This window comes from Sinohyriopsis cumingii, chromosome 14, assembly GCF_028554795.1.
Source record: "Sinohyriopsis cumingii isolate HCF-2022 chromosome 14, ASM2855479v2, whole genome shotgun sequence".
NCBI lineage: Eukaryota > Metazoa > Mollusca > Bivalvia > Unionida > Unionidae > Sinohyriopsis > Sinohyriopsis cumingii.
The window spans coordinates 93,966,190-93,985,654 of record NC_142974.1 but is presented as its reverse complement, the minus strand read 5'-3'; the positions used below and the strand labels follow the sequence as shown (position 1 = coordinate 93,985,654).

Genomic DNA, 19,465 nt, shown 5'->3' with positions numbered 1-19,465 from the left:
AGTCGACCACAATAGATGGTTGAATAAGATCGAAACATCATTAGTGTGTGTGTGAGTGTTGGTGTGGGTGTATGTGTTGATCCGTGTCTGTGTCTTTGTGTTTGTCCGTGTCTGTGAACGTATATATAATCTGCGTGGATATGACAGAACGACTTGGTAGCTAAGGGACGCTTTAGTGAATAAAACTTCGTGGCTTGATACATAAGGGACGATTTAGTGGGATAAATTTTCGTCGGTTGGTACTTACAGGATAATTTAGTGGAATAAAATTTCGTGGCTTGGTACTTAAGGGATGATTTAATGGGATAACATTTCGTTGTTTGATAGTTTATTGAACGATTTAGTGAGATAAAATTTCGTGAGGTTACCATAAGACCAAATACATGATAACAATGCAAGATTTGTTTATAATTGTAATTTTATCGATCTTAGATACCCGCAAAGAAAATCAACCTCTGGGAATATTTCAGATTCTAAGTTTACTAACTAAACCACTCGTGTAGAGTAGGGTTTTTTGTGCAATCAACAAGCGTATCAATGAACTGTTATGTTTTTCAGGGGATATTTGTCCCATATTCACACGATTCACGCACGGCTTTCTAATAAATATGTCCTTGTACAATTTATCTTAGAGACACAGTAACATTTTAGGATTTTCAAAGTGAGGGCAGAACAAGTACTTTTTTGGGCCTCCTTCCAGTTTGAAAAAGTATGTCTTGCCCTGATTTCTAGAGAGAAAAAAATCTAATTATATCAATCATATTACTTTATTTTAAATGTAATTAGCTTGATATATTATAAACAATTATCATGGTTTGAAAGAATAGCATAGTCCCGTCCCGTCCCCCGCAAAATTAAATGAAATGGCCAGATTCTTAAAACGGGATTTTTAAAAAAAATTCTTATTTTATTTTTGTCGTGCCATTATCGAGTGGTATCTGATATCTAAGGCATTCCAACTCCAATATCGTGAAATATCGTTGCACGGATTGCATTACCTGTCAAAGAGAATTTTGGCAAAAGTACATAAAATTTATCGTCACATATGTGAGCTTTTGGTGCGATATTTATGCTAAATTACTGTGGTCATAGCACCTGGCAGGCTATGAAATTAATGGCTATGAGAGAAGGGTGATTAGGAGATAAAATAGTCAAGACTTAGAAAGGATTTAGTCAATTCCAACCAGAAATAATGCAGATTTTATTCATTCTACAAAACAAGTTTATATCTACTGTAAAATGAGACAAATTCTTTCACTTTAAATATTTTTTCTTCAGAGAAAGGGAACACTGGTGTATAGATAACAGAAAATAAAGTTATTTTTATAGCTCTTCAACTAAACAATTAACCAGTAATGCCCGTATGCGCACTGCAAGTGGTTATCTTGCACCCAGTGCCGGATTACCCATTTAAGCACACTAAGCATTGGAATAGGGCACCAGCCCAACAAAGGCATCAGAAAAAAATTCAAATTAATTGTTGATGATAAAATTGAATGAATTATATATGACCATTTCGATCTGCATGTACCTGTATTATGATTTCGAATGATGGCAACACTGGTATTTTTCCCACCTTTTTTAGCTTTTATTATTTTTGTTTAGTTTTACATTTTGTAGGTGGTTAGATCGTTTGTGGGGGTTCCATCATATATCCGTTGCTTAGGGCCCCGGAAAACCTTAATTCGGCACAGCTTGCACCCTTTTGTTCTCGTCATAGTTGGCCTAGTGGTTAGAGCGTCCGCCTGGATGCGGGAGGTCGTGGGTTCGATCCCCGGCCGAATCATACCAAAGACTTACAAAAATGGTACTAACAGCTGCCTCGCTTGGCGCTCAGCATTAAGAGGTTAGTGTTGGGACTGGTCGTCCTGGTGTCAGGATAATGTGTCTGGGTGGGACATCATGCTACATGTCTGCGCCATGATGCCCCAGTGATACGATGTCTGCCATACTGCAGACATCGTAGCGATATGACTGAAAAATTGTTAAAGCTACGTTAAAAATCCAAGTCACACACACACACACACACACACACACACACACACACACATTCTCTTCATAGTTCTTGTAACAGGACACAAATGTAAATTTTAAATTCGTGCATACTATAACTTAAGCAACGAAAAATAGCAAGTTCTCCGAATACAATCAGATCCTGGAATACAATGTGCGCTATACCTGTATAATTTCGCAACACAAAGTGTACGATCCATCCCATAGTCGTACAATTTTCGCCTGACGGAAAGATTCAACTGCATTTAAACGGTACCTTCAATCAGACTTCAGGTATTGACTTGTGTAAATGCAGCACTGAAAACCCAGCAACAAGACCCTGATATGACGCCTGAATCATGGGCTGGAAGATTATAGTCTACACAATCCTTTCTACTAATGATTTCGTAATCTCGTTTATCCAGACTTTCAAGTGGCACCGCGAGATCCCCTCTTGCGGAAGTCTCGCCAAGTGATGTGAAAGGTCTGGTTTAGCGGGATGAATGCTTTTAAGTAAACCACATAGACAAAGACCTACTGACGCATTATGCTAAGGCAGGTCTAGAGATACTGTCTTCACTATCGGGTATGTATGATAAATGTATGCATACGGTAAACTCTCAGACATAATTCGTCTATTCTAGATGTCAAACTCAGTTCACACCTATCGTAAAGTATTAATGTCAGTAGCTGATTTAAAAGTCAGAGTTTGTCTATGGCAACGACCTGATTAATAATTATAACAATTTTAGTTTTGTTCTGTTTGATGAAGATTATTTTGGAAGACTCAGGAATTTATAGTTTGCACAGTGATGTACTGATATTTTGGCTAGATCATTTTATGTCATTGATTTCCGGTCTCTTGGCTGTCTCATGTATAAAGTGTTCTTACATGATTTTATGATATTATTACATCTGATCACATACCTCTGTTATTATAATTTAATGTTACGAATCTGCAGCGTTAGATAATAATGACGGCACGAGTCATACGTCTATTACGTGGTCATCTGTCTGACGTCAAAACACATTCATAACCCAACACCTCAGGTGAGAAATTTAGATTATTGTATCTACCGACAGATGTCGTACTGTGCAAACATATAAATTCTGAAGAGCCTTGGTACATTCTGTAAACTGGTCTTCTCTGTGCCTCTCTGGTTAAATACCTTTATGATAGTAGTACATGCTAATTTTTATTTTTATTTTGGTAAAGGATTGAGAAAAGTGTATACAGGATGTATATTTACTCTTGCGTGAATGTAGGAAACCTAGATTTATTGAGGTAAGTGATAGTATGTACAACATGGGACCAGTTTAAATGTGTTCTTCACATCTGCCAACGTCATTTCGTGACGACGCGCTTATCTCAATCTGGTTAGACGGAGATTATAAATCTTCTAGCGATCAGTACACATGTAGACAGACAAGGTCATGCAGCTTGCTTCCATGCTGAATCGTGTAACAAGTGAAACTTCTATCGTAAATATGTGGAAGTCACATTTCCATGATTTATTGAATTCGGTTTGTGGCGGATGCTGCATAATTACTACATGAATCTGAAAGGTGTTAAATTTGGGCCAGATTACGTGTCAAGTAACAGTGAAATTATGAAAATTATCAAGTTTCTTAATTTTGTGCAAGTCATGTGGTCCGGATTCCCTATTTGCGTTGATTGTTAGTTTTTTATTTAGTATACGCCATGAGTTATGTTATGTCCAATTGTATTTTGTAGCCGACCTTATCCAAAATCACGTTTATTGTCCACCTGACCAGAATTATGGATTTTTTTTAATTCTGTAAAAACACTAATGCAAAGCTAATATTTTCTCTAAGATTGTGGATTTAATATTATGATCATTATTAATAGACTTAAACATATTTAACTTGGTCTGCGTCAAGAATATTGTATTTACCATATTCTTCATTATAATTTTAGTAACAGACTTTATAATTATAAAAAAAAAGATTTTTCTAAAAATGAACATCTGGCCCTTATCCGGGTTAGTCTTTTGTGTCTTAGTTTTAAATATGATCTTGTTTACTGAAAAAATTATTTATTCCTGCGATAACGTCTGAGCAGCAATCATTTATGTTGTTGCATTCAACTTTAGAGACTACATGTCAATACATCCACATTAACACCTTCAGCGTTGGAAATTATTTAGAACACCACTAAAGGTTATTCTTTAGGACATGTGTTAGTACTTCTGTGATTATTGGAAATTTAATTTAGTTCTGTTTTACATTTTCACATTGTGTTCTTGGGAAATAATGGATTTGCTGAATTTTACTAAACTTGTTGCTTCTGGTGCTTTTCTATTACTTATTTCAAGACCACAGAGTTGTAATAACATTATTATTTTCCATCGATATATGCATAGTTTTTAACGTTAAACTCGTGTTTGTAGTGAACGAAAAGTCGGGTGATATCACGGAATGATAATTACATACTAACTGCGATAACGATCAAAATTTTCTAAACTGTTATTTTGAAGCGATCTCAGACTGATGAAATCCTACCAGATAATCAGTTCTGGTTTAGAAAACATCATGCTGACATGGGGGGGGGGGGATTTTGTTTGTTTTGGGAGTTTTGTTTGTTTGTTTGTTTGTTTATTTTCAGTCAGGTGTCCTTCGATTAAATAATGGGGCTAGAGCGTGAAGAGACGTGTCCCTTTTTTTCTTCAAAATTTATTTTCATGACCTGTGTCGGAGATTCTGTAAATTTAGCGTGGGCTGTTACCTGAATGGTGTATGCCTGAAAGTCTTTGCCCTATACTGATGATATATCCGCAAATGCCTCAGCAGTAAAGGCTTTGCATAAATTGCTTCCATCTGTGGCGTCTATGCATTTGAAACTCATGTATTTTATAGCATTTGTTTTAATAAAAACGCAAAGCATACTATAGAGAATAAAAATGGTTTTCACGTTCCTGTAAACCCCAGTCTCTGTGCACATATAGCTACTCTGTACAGGTTTTATTGTTCACAAGCTTACTGCACAAACTTGTATTGCTTCGAGTTTTAAAGTAATTTGTGTTGATGGTGTTTAGGCAGAATAGTTGTCTACTATAGCAATGTGTATATACTGTTTGTTTTGCGGGGGGGGGGGGGGGGGCGCTCTCCGTTTTTGGCTTTATTATACGCCAAATCAGTGAATAGTTTCATTTGTGAACAACTGCTAACCTAAATTTGCATGTACCTAACTGTATGTTCAACTGTCAATCAACATAAGTCTCTCTCTCTCTCTCTCTCTCTCTCTCTCTCTCTCTCTCTCTCTCTCTCTCTCCGGTGGCCTAAGTGGTTAGAGCGTCCGCCTCGGACATAAAATAGTACTAGAAGCTGCCGGCATCACTCGGCGCTCAGCGTTAAGAGGTCAGTGTTAGGACTTGTCAGGATCATGTCACTGGTGGGTCATGATGCCGCATGATCCCAAGTGATATACATCATTATAAACTGCCACATTGCATACATCGTAGCGAAATGACCGAAACATTGTTTAACAAACGTTAAAAATCAAAATCACACATATCTATCTATCTATCTATCTATCTATTTTGCTGGATCCCTCTCACTATTTCTCTTTCCAGCTAGGAAGTTCTCTCTCTCTGTCTCTCTGTCTGTCCCTCTCTCTCTCTCTCACACACACACACACACACACACACACACACACACACACACAAGCCCTTAAACTGGATTGTATCCATGTATATTGGTTGATTCGTGTATAAAGCAAGCCCTATTTAGAGGAAAAGAAAGACCTCGATTTGTCCTCTTATAATGTGCATACGGACCAGTGTCTACACTGTCCATGCTGGCAGACATTCCAGTAGAACAAACTAGACCCGGAATCTTCCATGAATCACGCCACAGCATATACAGATGTTTCGTTTCGTTTGTGTTTATACATGGCTACCTTCCGCGTTTAAAGTGCCCTTTTCATACAAAACAGATTACCACAATTATATATGCTGGGGATCAAAGAAGTTGTCTTTTCTCTTCTCATCATTATAGAAAACCATGATGTTGTATATCGCTTGATATTTCCGGTACCACACCTGCATTATCTACGAATATAGCTGGAATTCAACAACGATATATATACTTTCTCTACGATAGACACTTTCTCTTGAAAGCTGCAACGTTTAACTCGTGATCGATGTTAAAGTTTTGACGTTCCTAATATACGACTTGGACTCCATCAAGCTAACATGAATGTAATAAAGCGATCAATATATGATTAATAACAGAACTTAAAAACAAATATTTAAAAAATATGGACAGGATTCTATCAACGGCTAAAATGTACTATAAAACTAGAGCATCTGCAATGGCTTATCACCACATATGCATTTAAAACATACACCATCTTACCCCAGCTCCATCTCTGGCGCTCACTCCCACCCACCAGAGTGACCCAACGAACATAACATAAAATTCACCAAATGCGTGATGCGTCTTCATTCTAAGACCGCATATATAGCCTGTCGGAAAATATATTTGAAAACAAATATCATTTTAACTGATATGTTTGTATATTTTATCTTTAAACCCGTTCCAGAAGCACATGTGGCGGGAGCTAGCGATGACAGCTTACTTACGAATGATTACCACATGTGGCGGGAGCTAGCGATGACAGATAACTTACGAATGGTTACCACAAGAGCAGGATGACTACAAAGTTTAGTGAATTTCCACACATCACTTAAGTGGGAGGTCTGATACCGTACAGACGACAACAACGGACAGATGCAGGATATGACAAAAAAGGAGTGAATAAAATATAACATCTGCTTCGTTGTGTGCATGTTTAGAGTAATTGTTTTCGTATACAGAGTAATTATATATCTCTTCATCATACACTTGACGCCTGGTTTTAAGTTTCAAATTACGCAACACAAGTAACTTACTTAGAGCGAGGCAATCTGAGTCCTTGCCCATGGAAATGCCATAGTAGCTAATCAGGATGATCCAAGAGTTCCGCCGAGTCCAGCACGCTAACCAATGACCCAACTCGGCACGCCAACCACTGACCACCTCGGCACGTTAACCACTGACTCACTTCGGCACGCCAACCAATGACCCACATAGGCTCTAAATGACGTGTAAATAATTTTATGAATGTCTATATTGTGGGTTTAATTTTTGTCCATCATACTATATTGTACGAGTCATTTCGTACTATTATGTATATCTATATTGTGTGTTTGGTATGAGTTGCTATTATTTCCAAAATGTACTAACAATTTCAGAGTAATCAGGAAGCTCTCCAAAAAAGTATTCCAGAGGAAGGTTGTAATGTGCTTAAATGTTAGCACCACAGAGAAGCACTGTTCTAATACCCAAACTGTTTTAGTTCAAGGTAAATTCAATGAAAGTTGAATGTCATAATGTCCTTGAATGTTTCACGTTACTCCAACGAAAGTAATAGCTATCCAAGTCCTTGAATACTTTCACAATAATGCAGTAAGGTATTGTCTGTTTAAGAAAAAACGGTTCAAGCTCTGCAATTTTCAACGAACAATAAATAAATGAATCTGGATCCTCTCAAAACTTACAAAATTGAATTATAATTGTAGACTGAAAGGATGTGTATCTAATGCCTTTATATAACCGCTATATACGCATTAGATAAACAACTCGATATCACATAAATAAAAATTCAGGTATTTTTAATTATTATGTATTGCGAAATATCTTAGAAGTCAACATTTTACTTTTTTATAATTTAGCCAACCAGCAGATAGGGCGGACCTGACATTCTAGAGTACAGATGTTATCTTAGGATCACGTGATAATATCCTGGATTGCATTCAACTCTCATGGCATTTAAACCAAACATGGGATGTTGATATGAACTTTGTAATTCGATCTTAATATGAATTAAAATAACACAACGTATTGTATATGTACTCTATACACGCGAAGTGACCTCACATTTATTGTATACTCAATAGTGCCAGAATACCAGTCATAAGAGTATTGTCATTTACAAAGTGCTCATTAATACTTTCGGTAAATCAGTATTTTGAGGATATGGTGAATTTATTTAAAGACATTGTGGAATGTATCATTGTGATTTATAATGACTGTTATCACATTGGCAAATTCCATGTTAGTGAGAGCTATGCTCATCAGGGAGATGCTTTTTGCAGATGACGCAGCTCTTGTGGCCCACACCGAGGAAGCCCTCCAGAGACTGGGAGACCGTTTTGCTGTTGCCTGCACGCAGTTTGGTCTCACCATCAGCTTGGAAAAAACAAATGTCAGAGTGCAAGATACCACCATTGCCCCTTCAATCAAAATCAACGGTGTCACCCTGGAAGCAGTCAACAACTTTACCTACCTAGGGTCAACCATCAGCAACACTCTCTCGATTGATATGGAGCTGGACAGAAGGCTTGGAAAGGCAAATACCATCATGGCTCGATTAACGAAGAGGGTGTGGGAAAACAACGCGCTGACAGAGCACACCAAGGTCCGAGTCTACCAGGCCTGCGTTCTCAGCACCCTTCTATATGGAAGTGAGACCTGGAGTACCTACATGAGGCAAGAACGCCGGCTCAACTCCTTCCATATACGGTGCCTAAAACGCATCCTGAAAATCAGCTGGCAAGACCGTGTTCCACACAGCGAGATCCTGCAGCGTGCAAGTACCCCCAGCATGTACTCCCTGCTAATTAAACGCCGCCTTCGATGGCTGGGTCACGTCCGACGCATGGAGGATGGAAGGCTGCCAAAGGACATCTTATATCGACAGCTGGCCACTGGCATGAGAAGAGTCGGACGCCCCTCACTCCGTTTCAAAGATGTGTGCAAGAGGGACATGAAGGCATGCAACATTTCACCCGATGGCTGGGAAGAGCTGGCCGAGGACCGAGGCACCTGGAGACTGATGGTAAACAATGGCATATCAGTCGCTGATGCGAGGAGAGGCCAGTTGGCGGCAGAGAAACGTAAGAGAAAGAAGAACACAGCAGCAACCACAGTAACGCAGACTTCCCAGTATGTCTGTACCAACTGCAGTAGGGACTGTCACTCACGTATAGGCCTGCACAGCCACAGCAGACGATGCCAACAGAGACAGACAACACCCCAAGGGCGCTATTCGCATGGTCTTTCGAGACCGAGTCGCCAATGATGATGTCTGTTTGGGTTTGTTTTTGTGTTGTTGTTTTTTTTTTCCTTTTAGTGTAATCCTGATTAGTAATCTCCTTTTATGTAACCCTTATTACCAAAATAAATAAAAAATATACACCACATAAAATCCGGCCGGTAAAGGTCACATAGGCATTAAATATAGTTTTGCTGTTATAACTGACAAAATTTTATTTTGGCGTAAATTGTCATTTGCAAAATATATAGCAAAATGTATAAACGCCTGCGCCCAGCTCTCACCACCACCCCAAACCTCCTCACAAAGCAACAAAACAGAAAAAGTGCGGTTTAAAAAGAAACATAACCACTCATAAAGATATCACAAATCGATTTTATTATTCATACAATCACTATACGAGTGCAATTAATGTCGGGTTACGGTAAATGTATCTCTAGCATTTTTCTTGAAACGGATTTGTCTGTGACGGTTTGCATAAGAGTAAATCTGACCTAATCGATTACAACATCCGAAGACTCTAACAGGAGCTTGTGACTATGATGTGACTTATGATTGAGAGCAAGCTATCGATTCCGTCAGTTTCTTGTTTCAAATTATTCAATTCAAATTTATGTGTTCTTTAAAAACAAAATGTTTTTTTTGGGTCCCAGTCTAAAGACTTTGCTTTCATAAGCGTTTGATGTTTCCTGTGTCCCAGCATTATACCTTTAACGTTTCCTGTGTCCCAGCATTATACCTTTAATGTTTCCTTTATCCCAGCATTATACCTTTAAAGTTCCTTTGTCCCAGCATTATACCTTTAACGATTTCTGTGTCCCAGCATTATACCTTTAACGATTTCTGTGTCCCAGCATTAAACCTTTAACGTATATTACAATAACATTGATCTCATAATGATAAAGTAAACCTTGATCTATATAAGATAAATATTATAATGAAAGCGAGAATAATATTTGAAACTCCGCTATACCTGCTGAAAATAATCGCAGTTTAAATGTATGATATTTAAATTGTATCACCGGGAGAAAGATGATATCGCCACAGTGGGGATGCCATTTTTATCGCCACATTGGTGACGCCACTTTTATTGTCTAATTGAAAATATTAATTCTGGGACTACGTTCTTTTCCAATTGAACAAATATATATTCCTTTATGTATGTTATTCATACTTGTAATTCATTTATGCGGCCTATTTCATCGCTCTCTCTCTCTCTCTCTCTCTCAGAATGAACAGATCTTTAAATATGCCAAGACCATAGTATACATGTATGTAATCAATGAGGAACTGGCATAAAAATATCTGAAAAGAAACATTGATAAACAAAATCATGGCTCCAGAATGATTTTTGTTCAATAGTTTTCCACGTTATATATAAGACCTAAATCTATAAAACGTTGCTGTCCTAAAATCATTGTAAAACTTTGGAAGTTCTAGTTATCGATGTTGTAATGCAACCATTAATATAACTGACACATCATGGAGAGGAATAAACCTTCAATGCAAATCGAATGTTTTATCTTGCAGATATATCACAGAAAGCTATAAATATTCAGAACAATTTGTTTAACAAATAAATGCCACATCGTTTTGAATTTCATCCACACTGACAAGGCAGAAATATTTAGAAGACGTAAATGCCACATCGGTTTGAATTTTATTCATGCTGTAAAGATAACAATATTTAGAAAATATAACAGAAGATGTTATGTAGCAAATACAAAACTGCGTTCGTGCCTTGTTCCGAGCCAGGGGAAATCACTCGTTTGACGATCTCCACGTGTCCGTACGCCATATCAAACTTCTTATATCTGGCGTCTCAGAAAGAAATCATGAATGCGGTTTTGCGTTATTATATTCACCCCCGTTGACGTTAATAAATATTTTGTCTGCATTTCTTCTCAACTTTACGACGTCATAACTAAATATGACATCATGCTTCCAAAAACACATCATATGCCGAGGTTCCTATGATGCACGTGTGTTGAGAGACCGGTGACGCGAAAAGCCACTTATTGATACATCCTTTAAATAGAAGACAAGCATTAGGTCCCCTTGATATTATGATTTTCATTAGGTCCCCTTGATATTATGATTTTGATTTTCATTAGGTCCACTTGATATTATGATTTTAATTTTCATCAGGTCCCCTTGATATTATGATTTTGATTTTCGTTAGGTCCCCTTGATATTATGATTTTCATTAGCTCCCCTCAATATTATGATTTTCCACATTATATGTAAGAGTTAAATCTATAAAACGTTAATTAATTTAATTCACAAAATGATTACACATAATAAAAGTGTAAACTTACAAATTATTGAAATTATGAGAGATAAATGGTGAACTGGGTTAACTTGATTCATTAATCAACAATACTTATATGACGTATAATACTGAGTCTGCGTGCTCTGACATTTTTGTTAGATCCATTCGGGACTAACACCATAGCGAGAAATGTGTTAAATTTACAAAAATGAATATCACAAGAAGACAGTCCTGTGACAAAGGTAGTTCAATAGATCCAAAATTGATCAGGCTGCATCAGCTTCTGTTATCGTTAACAAGTCATATGGATTACACAGCTATTATGCTAATCTAAACATTTTCCTCCATCAGTATTGTAACCAGATACTTCAACGCAGGATGTCAGAAAGTCTGTGCCTGCGTGCTAACAATTTTCAGGCATCCAAATACAGAAAAAGACTGAGATTCGAGAATACTAGTGTTCTGGCATCCTCGTAATAATCAATACAAATTTGATATTAACGGTTAATTGATTTGTATGCTTGATAATCCTATGTCCAAAGCTAAGCTTACATACATCATGAATGAATTGGTTCTTATACATGCATTGAGAATTTTCAGACAGATATATGAAACTTTGAAGGGATATGAAAGTGAAAGACAATTTCACATATATGAAACTTTGAAGGGGTATGCAACTGAGAAGATTTGATATGTATGAAACTTTGAAGGGGTGAGAAAGTGAAAGAGACGATTTCATATGTATGAAACTTTGAAGGGGTAAGAAACTGAGACGATTTTATATGTATGAAACATTGAAGGGGTAAGAAACTGAGACGATTTCATATGTATGAAACATTCAAGGGGTAAGAAACTGAGACGATTTTATATACATGAAACTTTGATGGAGTAAGAAACAGAGAGACGATGTCATATGTACGAAACTGAGAGAGACGATGTCATATGTACGAAACTGAGAGAGACGATGTCATGTGTACGAAACTGAGAGAGACGATGTCATATGTACGAAACAGAGAGACGACGTCATATGTACGAAACTGAGAGAGACGATGTCATATGTACGAAACTGAGAGAGACGATGTCACATGTACGAAACTGAGAGAGACGATGTCGTATGTACGAAACTGAGAGAGACGATTTCATATTCTTATTAGCTCCCATATCTACAGCTTGCAATAGTCAGCAATAACCCCTCCCCTCCCTTTAAAATCATGTGCACTGAATTATGATTTGTTCTCTATCTCATTTTCTTTCTCACGCACACACGTGTGTGTTTGTGTGTGTGTGTGTGTGTGTGTGTGTGCGCGCGCGCGCGCGCGCATTGTTAAAATACACAACAGCGCACTCATTACCTCATTGGGCTGGTTGTTATTATGAAAGAAATGACACCACACGGTTTCGGAACTTAAGTTCAATACGTCAACGGCAAACAGTCACAGCAGATACAAAACAAGCAAAATGCCTATCAGAGAAAAAAGTGGAAATATAATGTTTTTCATGTGTGTATGTGAGTAAGAGATTTATCATCTATTTCACGTTTATTTTAGAATTTATCTTTAACCTTGTATAAAGTAGCTTCTCCATAATGAGACTAATCTACTGATTGATTGATTGATTGATTGATTGATTGATTGATTGATTGATTGACTGATTGATTGGTTGGTTGGTTGGTTGGTTGGTTGGTTTTTGTAACGAAGCTGGTAATTTTCATCAGTACAACGCAAACTGTATTCCCAGTACCTGATTCATACTGCAACTATTTTATCGTTGTTAATTATTGTAACAACATATACCACACATTCTAACAATTGTACATCTAGGTGTTTATCGTACTGGGTACTTAAGCATACATTTCCCACCTTCCTGAACAAATAAAAATAAAAAATTATAAGAGAAAGCTGAAAGACAATTAGAGATATACTGAAGCAATTTGGCAAACTTTTAAAGATAATGTTGATCCGATAGAGAGATACAAGTACAGCTGAAGGGCTGTCGGATGACCAATTGTCATATATATATAAGCGTTCCCGGATGAAAAATTAAAAGAAAAAAACAACGAGGGTCATATATGACGGTATCCTTGCGATTGCATCTGTTCAGCACATATAAAATGTGCAGCATAGACAGCATTGTATCAAGATATAATTAAATTGTCGTTTACAAGCCCGAGGAGACAACTTTAAATGAAGCTAGTATCATAAATCCCTAAAGATTCACTCGTAGCTTTGCAACCGAAAATTCTTGTAGTCAACATATATTATATATTTGTCAGACTTTTAAAGAAAGTGATACAGCCAATCGTACCCATATTTTATCAGAGAGGCAGATAGACTGACGGACAGATGGATTAACTGAAGGAGACAAATACTGATAGATGGATTACCTGAAGGAGACAAATACGGACAGATGGATTACCTGAAGGAGACAAATACTGACAAATGGATTACCTGAAGGAGACAAATACGGACAGATGGATTACCTGAAGGAAACAAATACTGACAGAAATATTAACTGAAGAGACTGAGAAATAGAAAAATACAAAGACAATAACTGACGCACTTGACAAATTAATCACCACTGTGAACCATGATTAACGATCCCATAATACCATTTTAACTTAAATCTATTTTACAAGCTTTTTAGAGACCATAATAAGGTAAGCCGGTTATGAATTTTCATAAACGAATATTTAGTCCTATCTTTACCAGCAATATTCCTTATATTTGATAAATGTTATGTGTTTTCCAAGCAAGGTACAAGGTTTTGAAGATAGCTTCTTGCCTTTGAAATTGCAAATTACGTCAAAAAGTAGCATTATACATTATATTATTCTATCTTTCTATCTCGATAAACATAGTTTACAAAGAGGTAGCAGTAATATATATCAGTAATATATATATATATATATATATATATATATATATATATATATATATATATATATATATATATATATATATATATATATATATACATGCATGTATATATGTATGTATGTATGTATGTATGTTATTGCATTTGTAAATAGAAATATAGTGGGTGTATGCATTTAACTTAGTATTGTTATTAACTTCCGAGTACGTGGAGAGTTGACTCCCATGCGCCTCGACCCCTTATATCAACCTTGACCCCTTATATCAACCTTGATCCATCCTTTATAGGGATGAGCGCATGGTCCAGCGGAAAAGTGTAAATGTACATGAATGCAAAACGTGGGCTCCGTTACTCACTGCTAGAGTTTGATAATAACAGTCCTTTCAAGTGCACTGGATCCAGCAAGGGATCACGTGTGTCAGGGATTCATTAAGATAAATGCAATAAACTGACAACGAACAATGCAAAACTACTATCTAACTAGACTGAGCACTTTCGTCTCTTAATGAGTCTTTTTCAAAGTCAAATAAAAAAACATAGGCAAGACAAACACCGTAGTGTTTGCAAAACTTTACATGGCTGTTTCTACAGGAATTAAACATTTAAATGTAGTATGTTTCAACAAGTTTATTTCAACTTGTTGCGGATGCTGTAAAATATTTGTATTGACCAATTGGTTTACGCATACATACAGACAGACGCACATAGAGATAGACCTTGGAAGAATTGATTTAAAAACTGTAATTATTGCAAATTGAAATCTGGGAGCATGAAATACGAGCTCAATGTGTTAAATTTAGATCAAATATGCAATAAAATAATGTAAGATTAAAAAGTACTTACATTGTAATATGGTAAAGTATATCGTCCCAGTGCTTGGGTCTTTCCAAGAAGTTGTATATCTTAGATTGTAACTTTCTATAGCGTATGTCTCTTTTATGTAATCGGTAACTTATGGGTCTTCCAAGAAGGGAAAGTCGAGGTTGAGTATATCGCACACTTCCCATTCCTTTCCTAGAAAATTTACCTAAATCCTTCTCTATCTCTTTTTTACTGTTTGTACTTTGACTGACATCTCTTAATTCCATTTCCGTGAAGTCCACTTTAAGAGGCCGTCTTTCTGCGTGTGAGGGCGAGGAATGACAGCAATCGGAATCACTTTGCTCTGATCCCTCCGCAATACCACAAAAAGTTATACATTTTCCCTCATTTGAATTAACGGTCAGATAGGAATTCATCTCGTGGCTCTCTGTCGCGATCATATCTATCTGCATGCTAAGAAGCTAGTTGTTGACTAATCCCCGCAGGAACCCTGGGATGTAAGCAGCGATTAATTCAACAGCGAGCAATGTGATACCTGATGATACTTTATTTCAGCTCATATCAGTCCCGTATGAAATGCAGCTTTAAAATCACGGCATTATACATTTTATCTTTCCGCATATCGTGCAAAAATGGTTAGAGTCAGCAATGAACCTATATAAGAGAAGGTCCTCAGAAAGCTGTATCTCCATAGAACACACTCGTTTACGTTGGCTTCCACAAATCTGATATGACTTTGCTATGCTGGGCCGTATATTTTCAAGACGACGCGTGCGGTAAGCTCTAAACAATTTTTCCGCCGCACTTATCACATTTTGTCCAGGAAATTGATCCATTCGTCTACAAACAAGCGGCAATATTGTTACCGGCTTCGCTATTCATTAACTTTCAGCCAGACTCAGTACCTTGCCTATGAGAGGCACGAATTTTTTTATAGAAGAGAATAGAGGTTGCATTATTTTCTCATTTCATAAATTGTCTGGGATCTATGAATATGACCTGTTGAATAGCATGAAGTATGTATACCAACCATGCATAGGAATGCAACTCGGTCTCTGAGTACAAGTGCGTTCTCTTTTTGCTCGAGTTTAAGCCCCACTCAACCGTGAACATATTGGGTCGTGAACAAGATCTGCTGTCAGGTCAAGGTCTACGCAGTTCGACTGATGTCATATGCAAATCATCAACGTATACCCTAAACTCTCGGTGCCTTACACGACTTAAGATGTGACTATACCTCAATCGGAACCCCATCATCTCTTGCGTATGCGACTCGAATGACTCGACCATCTGATAGAGACTGCTGTAATTATTTGTACGTTTTGGACTGACAAATACAAGGCTATATATGCGAAAAATGTCTGCCGTTGAATGTCAGACTTTGAAAATAGTATTTAACAACTTTTCAACCGTTAATAAAACACTTGAACTTTAAATATTTAATTCCTGGAACCTTTGCATTATAAAAAATTGAACACAAATATCAGTCAGTTTCCACAGACTTGAACTATCGTTTACATTAATAGTGTTGACAACACTTGAACTTTTTGTGAGGTCAGCAACTGTATCAGCCTTTATCTGATCCAGCAACTCTAGGACTGCAAATAATTGTCAATTTTTCACCGAAAAAGAAAAAGGCTTAAACAAATCTACGTAAAATTAGTGAAAAGACATCTTAAAATTTGGTTACCCCTGAGACTGCAGGCGGTCGCGTTGTTTACCTACGTCTATGAAAATAGTTTTCTCATGAAACGCAAAAGGCAGACGACACTCTGATTGAATCTTCCCGGACTGCAATTCAACAATCATTATACGAGGTCAAATCGGTCTTTATTTTTAACGGATCATGAACGTATTATTTATATTTCTATCTCCTTCTGCTAGTGGAGTTTTTCCAGAAACTAAGCGCGTTTGTCGTCTGCTTGCAAAAATAAAAGTATATACTATTTGGGATCCTAACGTATATGTCGCTCTCATATCCACTACGTGTGTCCATAAATAAACTTCACCTCCGAAATATTGTATGGTATTTTACAGAATGTAATCATTAGGAACATACAACACATAAAAATTAAATCAGGCAAGTATGGTTTGTTTGTTTCCATTTATTTTGAAAATATATATTTGTGGAAAGGGTTTCTATCTCGATTGTTAACTTAGATCTTTGTAGGACGTACTAAATGTGAAGACCTTTAAAATATTGAAAGGTAAATAACCTATCAGCCCTCAGTTCACGTCATGCGTAATTGATTAGTGGTATTTGCGTGTATATTTGCAATTTTTTTTTTTTTTTTTTTTTTTTTTTTTTTTTTTTTTTTTGCAATATGAGGGATAAAGTACTGAAAATGAATACACACTTTATCTTTGATGTCAATTTGTCAATCATATATATTTCAAAAGCTTTTCAAAACTGGAATTTACTATAGAAGTATATTTTTGTTTCACAATGGGAACTTATTTATGATTACATACTGTAAGTTAAAAGATTTTGACAGGCGATTGCAAGGACTGTTGGAAATATCATCGGAGTTAAAACTTTGAATCCTTTATGGGGACGGATGTATTTTCTCTATGAATATTGCACAGGACAGATATTCATTACAATAAATGCGTTCGCCTGAGCGCCACAATACTTAATATTGTCAGAAATGTACGTAACTTAAAATATCAGTTTATGCTAAGGAACATGTCTTGCTTTATACGAATAAAATTATTCTTATCAGCCGTATGAAACAAACATTTATATAAGTATCGTGGAATGCCGCCAGCGATTTGCTATTTATTATTTACATTTCTGAATAAATTAGTTCTCAGAGAAATATAAATCATCTTGAATGTACGCTTTCCTCAAGACAGATTTCATTTATTAAACGATTTCTCCGAAAGACGCATGTAATTTTAATAGTAAATACAGCATAGTGTGATTTGCAATAAATCATGCTGTTAACTACCAATTTGACATAACACTGATGATTTGGCAGTCAATACAGATGTTCAATCCGTATTTCTACATTGTACACCAAGATTAGAACTATTTAGACGTTTATTCTATTTTTGAAATATCGCGATACGGGACAAACGTATCCCATATCTTGGCTAAAATATCGAGAATATTGATGCATCGATAATCGATATATAACTAGTGCGTAATAAATGTTAAACCTCAGTTGTGTTTCATTTTTTCTATGCTAAAGCAAACTGAATTTAATACATGCATATATATATATATATATATATATATATATATATATATATATATATATATATATATACAGACAGACAGACAGACATACATATATACATACAGACAGACAGACATGTTGGTTGGATAGGTGCATGAATGAATGAATGAATAAAACGGACAGTAGGACTAATTAGTGGATAGTCCCGTGAATGATTAGATGGATACGGACTATAAAAGCATTCGCGTGGATTTATTTTCAATGCAACTTTCAAGCTTTTTAAAAGGTTTAATTCTTTAAAAACAAAAGCAAAAAACATCACTTGGTATCATCTGTCTTGCTTCTTATGGCTGTGAAATGTATACTTTTACCAGAGTCATATATTCAATAGCTGTATACTCTATTTACGCCTTTCATCTCGTGTTCACCTATGTTATTATCGTTATTATAATCTAAAAAAGGAATAATCGATACAAATTAGAATCTGACTCCAGCATTTGCATGAGCAAATGTTTATTCCTCTCTATCTGCATATTTCTACCAATATATCACATTATGTTCAGTTATTAAAGGCAATTGCACCATCACACATGCCCTTGAGAATGTTTTGTAGCACTGTAAGTTTAGTAAATATAATTATGCGTTGGAATATGAAGGGTTGATGGTACTAACACAATTACCCCTACTGTGTGTATTGGGATTTAAGAGATCTGAAAATGATATCAAAATGGCACTATAACCATGGTGTAAACGTTGCTCAGAATTCGATTCGTTGCAATATTCATGCTGCTGCGTCAGCTGTTGCAATAAACGACATATTTCACACATCTGCTTCATCCTGAATAGGATCAACACATGAGAATGGTATTACCCTTCGTATGCACTGTACAATCGTGTATAACACTGGTTGAACATCGTTTCAATAATTCGTAACACAATCCAAAACAGGGCTTTCGTTGTTAAGTGAGCGCAGATAAATTTAACCGTGTCCTTTCTGCGCTTGAGGGATGGATCAGTAAATTATAGTCATCAAATTTTTAATCCTGACAGGCTTTCACCAAAATGCTTGAATAATTTATAATACAGAACTTCAGCTTTGACGTAAATTTAATAAACAATGATGTTTGCTTCTAAAATTGAACTTTCTTTTGACCTAGCCAGATGGATTCCTACCTGGATTATTCTCAATTTTCAATATTCGTTTAT

At 36.3% G+C, this 19,465-nt stretch overlaps 1 protein-coding gene across 5 annotated transcripts in view; it reads right to left on the bottom strand.

The window, feature by feature from the left end:
* Window positions 1-16,200, bottom strand: part of LOC149784419 (potassium voltage-gated channel subfamily KQT member 1-like) — a 162,940-nt gene extending 146,740 nt beyond the window's left edge. Inside the window, exon 1 of one of the 5 annotated variants that reach the window (XM_089932475.1) lies at window positions 15,099-16,200. In XM_089932475.1, the coding sequence (XP_089788601.1) occupies window positions 15,099-15,529 (431 nt within the window). In that variant the 5' untranslated portion in view covers window positions 15,530-16,200. Of the gene's footprint in view, window positions 1-6,369; window positions 6,396-15,098 lie in introns of those variants that run through there. The other 4 variants (XM_089932476.1, XM_089932477.1, XM_089932478.1 and 1 more) reach the window with 4 other exon arrangements.
* Window positions 16,201-19,465: the final 3,265 nt, after the last annotated feature.